General features: G+C 51.3%; 1 protein-coding gene across 1 annotated transcript; it reads right to left on the bottom strand.

The window, feature by feature from the left end:
* Positions 1–257: 257 nt before the first annotated feature.
* LOC146187097 (uncharacterized) lies at positions 258–1,082 on the bottom strand. Its single transcript, XM_084608177.1, has one exon. The coding sequence runs from the start codon at positions 1,080–1,082 to the stop codon at positions 258–260; it is 825 nt and encodes a 274-aa protein (XP_084464303.1).
* Positions 1,083–10,948: the final 9,866 nt, after the last annotated feature.

Genomic DNA, 10,948 nt, shown 5'->3' with positions numbered 1-10,948 from the left:
CTTTCCTTGGTTGTGCTTTGATGCAAAGTTACTGCGGTTGGTAAGGGCTTATGCGATTTCCAGGTTGGCTTCGCCTGATCTTTTCTGATTTATTTAGAGTTTTTGGCCAAATCCATGCTTTTTAAGGCAGCCAAATTTTTCTCGACTCTCGACTTCGATTTTGAGGAATGAAATGAGTCGTGAAAAGGACGTCACCGTACCTTTGGCACTTGCGTTTGAGCTTTCCGAAGCGCTGTCGGTCGATTCGGCGTTCCCGCTCATGGAAATGTCTCGATGACACATTTGCGCCTGAAGTCGAGTAAGATGTCCGTTGGCAGAGCTCGTTGCACAATCGGCATGAGAAGCGTGGTGTAGGAGTTCTGCTTTTGGCCCAGTGTCTCCAAACCCTTGATTTGTGCAGCCAGGGTGTCGTAGAGGCGGCGAAGACCGCGTGCATCGTCTGAGGAGCGAACTGGCTGGACGTCAATAAGCTTCTTCATGTGCTCTTGAATTAGGAGCTCTTCGTTTCCAAAGCGTTTTTTGAGGAGCCCCACGGCGTCGCTGTAGCATCGTGCCGTCGATGGAATTCCGGCGAGCGCAGCGGCGGCGTCCCCGGTGACAGATGCCTTGAGGTAGTGGAACTTGTCGACAGATGAAAGTTCTTCGTTTTTGTCGACAACTTGTTCGAATACCTCCAAGAAGGCCTGCCAGTCATTGCGCCGTCCGGTGAATTTTGTGAGCTCGAGCTTTGGCAGCTTGACCCTAATCTTCGAGGTGGTCGTTGTCTGGGCGGCGTTATTCTCCCGCTGAGTCGATGATCTTCCAGTCGGGTTTGAGATGCACTGTTGCAGCTTGGCCAAGACGGTTACGATTCGATCGTTGTACTCAAAAACTTGTTCGTAATCCGTCTCGGCCTGCTCATCATCCAGTGACTCCTCGAGCTGACTGTTCACAGCGTTTAGTTCAGCATGAAGAGACGCTAGTCGAGCGTGCATGACATTAGCATCGCTCTGCGTTAGCTCATCGAGTCGCTCAAGGCATTCCTTTGTAACTTTGGTGACTTGAGGGCGCAGTACCTTTAGTTTTTTGAAGAGGCGCTCCATCGTTGAACCAGCGTTGCTGAGGATCACGGAAATTCAGATAACCAGGGGATGAGACGACCTCATGAGGCAGCGTTCGGTAGACTTCCTGTCCGTTGCGATGAAAGGCCACAATGAGGCGAATATCCACGGTTCGTTGATCTATATTTCTTCTCTTCGCTTTCTTCTCGGGTTTCGGCACCAACTTTTGTCTGATATGTCTAATCGTTCGTTAATACTTTGTCGTTAGGAAGAAAAGCAAACGACTGAACAAGCAACAAGTGAATTTACTGGTAATAGAAAAGGGAGCACATTCAAACGCGTCCGTTTCGCACCAAGTTCGTTTAGCGACTACTCGCCACTGTGTCCCACTCCCGTCTTCTTCATTGTCCCCGCTTTCCCCGTCCTCGCACCGAACAACACCGCCTAGGTGGTGTTGCACCGAAGCCCCTCGTTTCTCCCTTCCCTTACGGCGCGATTGCGGTGTCCACAGAAAAACAAGTGAGACAGTTACCGCGCCTTTCCCTTCCTATAAATAAATCAGTGAGGGGGGCCTTCCAGGAACGGCGAGCGCCTGGCGCGACCCAGGGTCGAGCGGCGTCCTTTTCGAAGGGGCCAGGAGGTCATAAATTAGACCGCCCGAGTGTCCGAAAGGGCGTTCCCCGCGCGGACGACCGTTCTTTCGCGAACAACGTTCACGACAATAAGAGCATGTAGGGAGAGGCGTAGAAAGTACGCACTTCCACATGACACGCTAAACCGAGAACAAGCCACTACACGTGGCGCCTACAAACACACATCCAAACAAAGCCCTGTACCACAAGATATGGCCAACACAATACAAAAGCGAATGTGTCTGGTGCAGAGACACTGCTACACTATACCACAAAAAATGGTGATGTAGGGCAAGCTCCATAATGCCTAAAATAGGTAGCCCTAGTCCTGAGCAGGGGGAGGATCTTCTAGCCGATTTGGACGCACAGCATCGGCTCTTTATAGTGCAGCGGACCAGAGCCGCTGCTGAGGCCAACGGACTTCTGGACAGAGGACTGCAGACTACTGCTGTTTTCAAATCCACTACCCCTAACCCTAATTTTTTTAATAAAGTTTATCAATCAATCAAATCCATATGGGCAACGCAGGGCTCTCTGAGAGAAATGGAGGTCAGCTTGCAGAAAGCAGCCACTGCTCTGAACGAGTACGTGAAGAAATGCGACCTTCATTGCTCACCGAAAAAATCCGAATTCGTCCAAATTTGTCCCTCCAAAAAATCCAGACAAGATAGAAATGCGACATGGATCAGAACCGATTCCCGAGAGAGAAGAAATTAAAGTCCTGGGTCTTTTAATCCACCAGCGTAAGCTAGCGACGCCTACGCTCGACAAGCTAAAAAAAGATGGTCGATCCGGTCGGCCGCATGGTCCGCAGTCTCGAACAACAAAGGGGGACTGAGAAGCAAAGGTGCTCTACGACTGGCCAATGCCTTTGTAACAAGCAGAATCCTGTACTCGACCCCCTATCTCTACCTTAAGAAACACGACGAGAACATTCTCGAATACCTCGAGGTGATCACTATTTTGATCCCGAGGTGATCAAAATAGTGAAGAAGGCCCTCGATCTCCCGTCGAACCTGAGACTCCAAACTCGTTTGAGGAGCTGAGAAAAGTCCACCTCACAAGCCAATACACGCTATTATCGCAGACACCGTCGGGACATCGCCTATTTACCCGTCTACACATACAACACACGACTGTAACCGAGGAAAGAGTAAGACTTCGTCAGGAGTGGCGATACGCCCTGCACGTAAAACCACTCTCCACTAACATGTCGAAGTACGACCATGAGGGTAAGCGTATGGCCAGGGCACATGCCTTAGCTCACTACTACGGAGGGAAACCAGCCGTGTACCACCCGCACCAAGGCGGGTGGCACACGGCGGCAGTGATCCACGAGTCCAAAACGGTAAACAAGCTCACATTTAAAGCCCGAAACGTAACACAGGCAGAGGAGGTCGCCATCGCGTTAGCAGCAACAACACACTGATTCCAAAACAAACATAACGGACTCGCGAGGGGTGTGCAGGAACGTTCAAAAGGGCTGGATCCCGTACCTGGCCTACCGGCTACTACAAAATAACTCGGACCTGGTCTACTGACTACTGCAGAACAGTTTGTACGTAGGAAGTCAATCGCGCCGCTCCGTAGTCTTGCTCCGGCCCACTCGGGGCTAGGAGAAAACGAAGCAGTAGATGTCGCCGTCCGCGCGCATTCTAATCGGGCAACCTCGTCCCCCTCCTCAGTAGAACTCACACGAGCCTTACACTTTCAGGCAAATTACTCAGCTGTACCGAAAAAGACACTATCTTTACCCCCACCCGTGTTAAGGATTAACGAGAGCGGAGAAACGTGTGTTTCTTTGCCTCCTTACGAACACCGTGATGCGCCCGGCGTCCCTTAAACACTTTGACAATGCCTTCTCCGTGGAGTGCCCGCATTGTGGGGAAATGTCCTCGGACTTCTTCCACACGGTGTGGGCTCGCCCCTCTAGCCCTGCCTTTGCACCTAACCCAAACCCCACCCGGGAGGACTGGGAGGCAACCCCCCTCGCCTGCTCCGATCTGAAAGCCCAAAGGCATTGGTCAAACAAGCAATGGCGGCATCGGAAGCCATTGGGGTTCCGTACTAGGGACTCCACCTAGTGTTTGTTAGGGAAAGGGCCCTAAGCCTGACCCCAGAGCAATCTCCATGTAACTCTCTCTTTTTAATAAACGTTTTCACCACCACCACCTCTCCGCTTCGCCTCCATCGAAACTCAGCCGCAGAAGGTAGGAATTGAACCCGGGTACTCCGGCATATTAGTAGGGCATCTTAACCGCTGCACTACCACGGCAGAGCAATTTGTTTTATGAAATCATGTGCACATTTTAAGGCGAAAGACTTTAAGGGCTCATGCTGTCCTGGACAAAATGTGTCGCACGTTTGCGGCGGCTCTGATTGGCCGAGGCGGGATGACGTTATAGAGGTCTCGACAAATCACAGAGCCCCACCACAGTATGAGCGAATGCGTGGCTTATTTGGCCATATATCAATCAATGATCAAAACTATTTATTTATTTATTTATTATTTACTAATTAGGCAATTACTAATGATTGTCTAATTATGTAATTCAATATTTAACTGATTATTCACTAAAATAAGTAATTAATTGCTAATTAGTACCAGATGCGTAGCAGAACGTGGCACTGAGGTTGTTGTTGTAGTGGTTATTTATTGTATGTACAAGAGGAAAGAAAAGATGTTTGCCAGCCCCGGCAAACATCTTTTCTTTCCTTTTGTACATACAATAAATAACCACTACAACAACAACAACAACAACAACCTTTCACTACTTTATTCGCTGAAGTCCCTTGAAATTTTTTAATGACACACTTAAGACTTGTCCTTGAAACCTTCCTTTCAAACTATGGTAAGATGGCTTTCAAGCCTAACGAGCCCTGTGCTGTTTCAAAAAACTTAATTTTAACTAACGCGGGCAGTGTATTTGAATTAGAGGCACATGATAAAAGAAACAATATCGAAGGGCTTTTGTTGACGGAATAATTCACAATTTTCGGGTAAGTGCAATGATTAAAGTAAATCGCATTTATTGCGTGCCTTTACTGATGGTTGGCAGATCACAGTATCGTCATCTGAAGTGCAGCATTATGCACCAATAGTGCACTGCCAATCAATGCGCTCCTGGAGGGCTTTCGCTTTGGCATGGCCCCGTAGAAATCACGGACTAAAATACAGAATCACAACTGTTCCACAGTGAATATGGAAATAGCAAGGGCTAAATAATGAACTATCTGCACAAATTGTGTTAAATAAAATAAGATTTATATGCAAACAGTGTGTTTAGAAAAGTTTTATTAGACACAATACATTGATACACTGACATGTGGGATGACGAATGGCCAAAACTGAAAACGTACACAGCTAAGAACAGGAGACACTGCACATAGCATACCTCATGTCGAGGAAATACATCAAAATTGAATATTTACATTTAGTGCACTGAAAAGAAGTTTATTGCAACTCCAAAAACTGAGAGTACATGCTCATATACACACTATATAGAATACACACTGTCCAACAATATATAAAACAATGATATACAAGCTGCAGGTCCGTCCTGCATAACGACCATTGCAGTAATGCCAAGCTAGAAAGTGCACAACATGCACGTGTTAAGACTTCAACATCCCTCCCAAAAAAGGGGGAAAAAGAAGGAGGGGGGGTTCGTTCAGAAGAAACGCCACACGATACTTTATAACACTCATTACAGCTGTGCGGGCATGGCGAGACCATCCGGACGAGCAACAAAGAAACGTGTATGCCAGCGCTGCAGGAACCGCGCCTCCCAATACGTTTCCAGACGCTCGGACAGGCTCTTCCAGAGGAAGAGACGGAGATTTCGAAGCGCTGGATACATTGCGCGTGCTGGTTGCCTGCGTGCTTCCGCCAGAAAGTGGCGAAGCCACAAAATAAATATGACACAACACACAACTAGGCGCACAAACACTCCGCGCGGGGGACTAGCGCCTGGCCAGTAGTGTACAGAAAATATACGTCTCACGAGGAGTCACATGCCTCGCGCCACTAAGCAGTCAAACACTACATGGTAGATTGTTTCCGCCGGGCCACAGTTGGGACAGCTGTCGTTGGGCACGACGCTTCATGAAGCTAGGCGCTGACGCGTAGGCAGAACTCCCCAGCGCTTCGATCCCAAGGAGTGGAGATTCGCGAAGCGAGAATGCTGGGCAGGTCGGAAACGGCGCTCATCACTTTCGACGGCCCGTATATCCCGCAGTGGGTCATTTACCGTTCTGGAGAATTCAAGACCTACCCATATCGTCCTACGAGGCAGATCTGCTACGTATGCGGAAAGCAAGGCCACCGTTCGGACGTCTGTCCAACGCCGAACACCAAGCTCTGTAGGACGTGCGGCACACACGACCCACCAGAAGGGCACCAGTGCAAGGCGAAATGCATGGTGTGCCAAGGCGACCACGTCACCAGAGAGTGCCGTCGACGCCTCAAAACTACTGACGAGCTCCGGGGCAGCACGAGCGGCGTCCGGCAGTCCAGGCAACAACACTGGCAGCGGCAGCAGCAGCAGCAACAACTGCAGCAGCTGCAGTGGGAGCCCCAGCAGCAATTGCAACAATTGCAGCTGCAGCAGCAGCAGCAGCGGAACCGGAACCTGAGTCAAGAGCGCCGAACCAGGTGGCTGAGCTCGGAGCGGGACCATGGCCGCTCCTCGAGCCAAGGCCGTAGCATAGTGCAAGATCGCAGCCAGAGCCGATCCAGGGAGGACTCTTTCCCGCCGCTAAACCGGTCAACGGCCAAGCTGGAGCAGCGACAGCAGCAGTCGCAGAAGCAACAACAGAAGGGCGGCGTTAAGGTGAGCTGGGGAGCGGGCCCTCCAAACTCACTGTTTACGCACTCGGATCAAAAGAATATTACGCGTAACTCGGAAGAGGTTAAAGCTCTAAGAGAGGAGAATGCATATCTCCGTAAAAAAGTCAATGACCTCATTAAAGAGATGCAGGCTCAAAGAACAGGGCAGGTACCGTGGACCCCGATCCCGCCGGCAGAAGTGCAACGACCCCCGTCCGCCTTAGACGTGAGCCCCGAGGAATTAAGAGCTTTCATGCAGCACGTGGAGAATTTCACGGTTCGCATCAAAGAAGAGTTTCGCCAAACTCATGCAAGATTAGATGCTATGTATGTCAAAACCAACCTATTAGAACAGAAAGTCACGTTAATAGAGCAAAACGTTGCGTGGCAGGACCACGTCAAAAGCCAAAATACGCGACGAATAACAAACGAGGCCCGGGACAGGCTCATACAAGAGCGCCGTTTCGTCACTGAAGGCTCCAATCCGAACAACGCCCAAAGCCATGGCTAAACAAACACCACTAGAAATCTGGCAATGGAACTGCAGGGGGTACCGCCAAAAACAGGGACTCCTAATGCAGTTTCTACTCACGCAAGACTCCACACCCGATATAATAGCTTTACAGGAAACTAACACGACACCGACACTCAGGGGATATACGTGCTACGATACCGGACGCACGGCAACCCTGGTGAGCAAAAAGTTGGTAACCATAGCCCATGACCCGATTCCCAACACGAAAATTGAGCACTTAGTGACGGAAATTATTCCCAAAAAGAAGCACAAGGAAAAGAGTGTCTTTCTCGTAAACCTCTATAGCCCGCCTCGCCAGCGGGACGCGAATTTTCATAAACTCTTTCTAGGGGCCAGCAAACTTGCTAAAAGCAACACGCTGCTAATTGTAGGTGACTTTAACGCTCGCGGACAGCAGTGGGGATACCCCACAAATAATCAGAAAGGTATAGAGGTCGAGGATGCGGCGGAAGCGATCCAATGTACCCTCTTAACGGACGAAACTCAACCCACGCGCCTTGGCAATTCTGTCTGCCAGGATACGTGTCCGGACTTAACTTTTGCCAGGGGGGCGAAACATGCAACGTGGGAGAATCTGCTGGAGAATCTAGGCAGTGACCATTATATCTTGAAGATCACAATAACAGCCACCAACATCAAGCGCAAGCTCGGCACGGCCAAGATCACCAACTGGCCGGCCTTCCGCAAGGCATGCGCGGACCTGGAAGGGAGGATTACTTCCATAGATGATTGGTGTCAACAACTCAAAGACATCCAGAAGCAGTACACTCAAGAAGTGGATCGCACCGAGCAAACACCAGAGGTGGACCCTCGGCTCCTCAGGCTATGGGAGGCACGCCGAGGGCTCACCAAGCGCTGGAAGAAGCAGCGCTTTAACAGGAAACTCAAGCTGAAGATTGCAGAAGTCACCAAGATAGCGGAGGAGTACGCAGCTCAACTGGCCAGGCAGAGCTGGCAGCAGTTCAGTAGCTCGCTGGACGGCACCCTCAGCACGGCCAAAACGTGGCGTATACTCAAGACCCTTCTCGACCCTATCCAAACCAGGGCCGAAAGCGGGAAAGCTATCCGCAGACTCATCCACACCTTCGAGGGTACGGAGAAGGAACTGTTAGATAAAGTAAAAGAGAAATGCTACGGCACGACCTTGCCTGCAGCATACCCGAAACCATACTTGGGAAGACCGAACACCCACCTGGACAGACCGATCACCAGGGAAGAAGTGTTCGCTGCCATAAAGGTATGCACGCGCAACACGGCGGCGGGTGCAGACAAGATCCATAATGCACTCATACGCAACCTCAGCGACGGGGCAGTCGACCAATTGACAACCTTCCTCAACGGGCACTGGGCCGCAGGAACGGTTCCTGAAGAGTGGAAGCATGCAGAGGTCGTAATGATCCCAAAACCGGGTAAGAAACTCCAGATCGAAAACCTCCGACCTATCTCACTCACCTCCTGCCTAGGCAAGCTCTACGAGCGTGTCGTTACTCGGAGGCTCCAAAATTACATGGAGGATGAAGACCTGTACCCCCACAGCATGTTCGGCTTCCGAGCTCACCTCTCCACGCAGGACGTCCTCATACAACTCAAAGAGGAAGTCCTCACCAATGTCCCCAGCGCTGGCGAGAACGCGGTCATGGCCCTTGATATTAAAGGGGCCTTTGACAACGTTAGCCATGCGGCTGTAATGGAAGGACTCGACAACCTCCACTGTGGCGAGAAGATTCACAGCTACGTGAAGGCCTTTCTTTCCAACCGAACTGCAACGGTTGGGCTCGGAGACCTTCGCAGCGATAAATTCTCGACCCCCAACAAAGGCACACCTCAAGGGTCCGTCATCTCGCCACTACTTTTTAATGTGGCTATGATCGGACTCGCTAGACAACTTGAGAAGATCGAAGGCATACAGCACGCCATGTATGCTGACGACTTCACGGTTTGGGTTACCTCCGGATCGCTCGGCCAGAAAGAAGAACGGCTGCAAGCAGCGGCTACCTGCGTAGAAGAATATGTCCATGCACGAGGTCTCGCCTGCTCCACAGAAAAATCCGAACTCTTGCGAGTTCACAAAGGGAAACACAAAGAAGGGACCCTCAATGTCTCCCTCGAAGGAAAGCTACTTCCCGAACGAGACAAGATACGAGTCTTAGGAATGTGGCTTCAGAACAATCAGCGATGCAGCCATACGCTCGGCCTTCTCAAGCAATCGACCACTCAGGTCGCCAGGATGATCACGCGTGTGTCGCAGAAGCGGAGCGGTATGCGAGAGGGGGATACCCTGCGCCTGGTTCAGAGCCTGGTACTCAGTCGCGTAGGCTATGCCCTCCCGTATTTCAACCTCAACAAAGGAGAAGTGGAAAGTGCAGATGTCACCATCCGCAAAGCTTACAAGACAGCCCTGCACCTACCAATGAACACCTCTAACGCAAAACTGCTAGCTCTTGGCATTCACAACACCTTCGAAGAGATCAAAGAAGCCCAACTGGTCACGCAGATAGCCAGGCTCCAGCAGACTCCTACGGGGCGCTCGCTTCTTAGGCGACTGGGGCTAGGTGCAACTGCGGAAATCGAGAACCGTACTGCGAGCATACCGGACGCAATTCGCCAGACGCTAAAGGTTAGCTCCCTTCCCCGGAACATGGACCCCAACTTGCATGTGGCCCGTAGAGCAGCCCGGGCGAAGTATGTACAACTAAATTTAGCTACAAGATCCACCACGGTATACACGGACGCGGCTTCGTATACAGGAAGCTCACATAATAGCGCCGTGGCGGTAGCTATTGATTCCAACCTAAAGGAACTAGCTAGCGCCTCAGTCAGGGAATGCACGGTAACCGAAGGGGAGGAGCTGGCCGTTGCTCTTGCGGTGGTAGCCGGGTATCGATGCAACACGTCCCTTACCATTCTTACAGATTCTAGAGAAGCGTGCCGTAACTACATGAACGGCCGCATAGGTCGCGCCGCCCTCAGGCTCCTCCATAGCACGACCCCATCAAAAGTCAAACACAACATCTACTGGGTGCCAGGACACACCGGCATAGCGGGGAACGAACGCGCCGATCAGGTAGCTCGAGGGTACACGAGCCGAGCTTCCTCCCAATCGGACGATCTACCCGAGCGAGTCGGCCCTACGTACTCCGACATTCTTAACTACTATAAGGGGGTACGGATCCGCTATCCGCCGCCTCATCGGGATCTAAAACAACAAGAGGCCGTGTACTGGCGAAGACTGCAGACAGGAACATTCCCTAACCTGCATACCCTGAGCAAAATTTACCCGTCACAATATCGAGACACCTGCCCATGGTGTGGTAGCAAACCTTCGCTATACCACATCACGTGGCAATGTAAAAATAACGACAGCTTTCGTAAAGACCCGAGTGCGGAACAGTGGGAGAGCCGGCTCTCCAGCGGCGATTTGGATTGCCAACTAGGTTTAATCCAGCACGCCCAGCGAGCAGCGAAGCTCAGCGGAGCCCTGGAATAGGGGCACCGACCCTGTGAGAAGACAGAAGATGGAACTCTTCCGCTACTAGCACAAGACCCTCGTAGAGAAACTAACGTATTTCCTATCCTATCCTATCCCCAGCGCCGCCGCCACTCAAAGTCTCTGACTTCGGGGGACAGGCGGCGGACTGCCCAAGGCCTGCATCTATTATTTGAGGTGCGCCGCTGATCGTCCGGGCTGAGTCGCAAGCTGGTGGTCATCTCACAAACTACCATCGGTGGAACCGCATCTATGTCCACCTCGGGTCGGTCGGCGTTTAGGCTCTGCCTGAAACCTGCTGCGACGCGACAGAACGGGTGTGGCCTTTCGGCCTGCGGGCCACTATGTCGATCCGCGGTGAAAAATAGACTAGCTGTGTTCATCCAGTAGGGTAAGAGCGATCGCCCTGGGTACCAAACAGCATCT

This window comes from Amblyomma maculatum, chromosome 6, assembly GCF_055883805.1.
Source record: "Amblyomma maculatum isolate TAMU_Amacu chromosome 6, ASM5588380v1, whole genome shotgun sequence".
Classification (NCBI taxonomy): Eukaryota; Metazoa; Arthropoda; class Arachnida; order Ixodida; family Ixodidae; genus Amblyomma; species Amblyomma maculatum.
Note: the sequence above shows the minus strand (reverse complement) of the source record. Positions and strands in the feature narration are given on the sequence as shown.

Coding starts and splice junctions, on each gene's coding strand:
- LOC146187097 (XM_084608177.1), bottom strand. CDS start 1,082: ATGGAGCGCCTCTTCAAAAAACTAAAGGTACTGCGCCCTCAAGTCACC.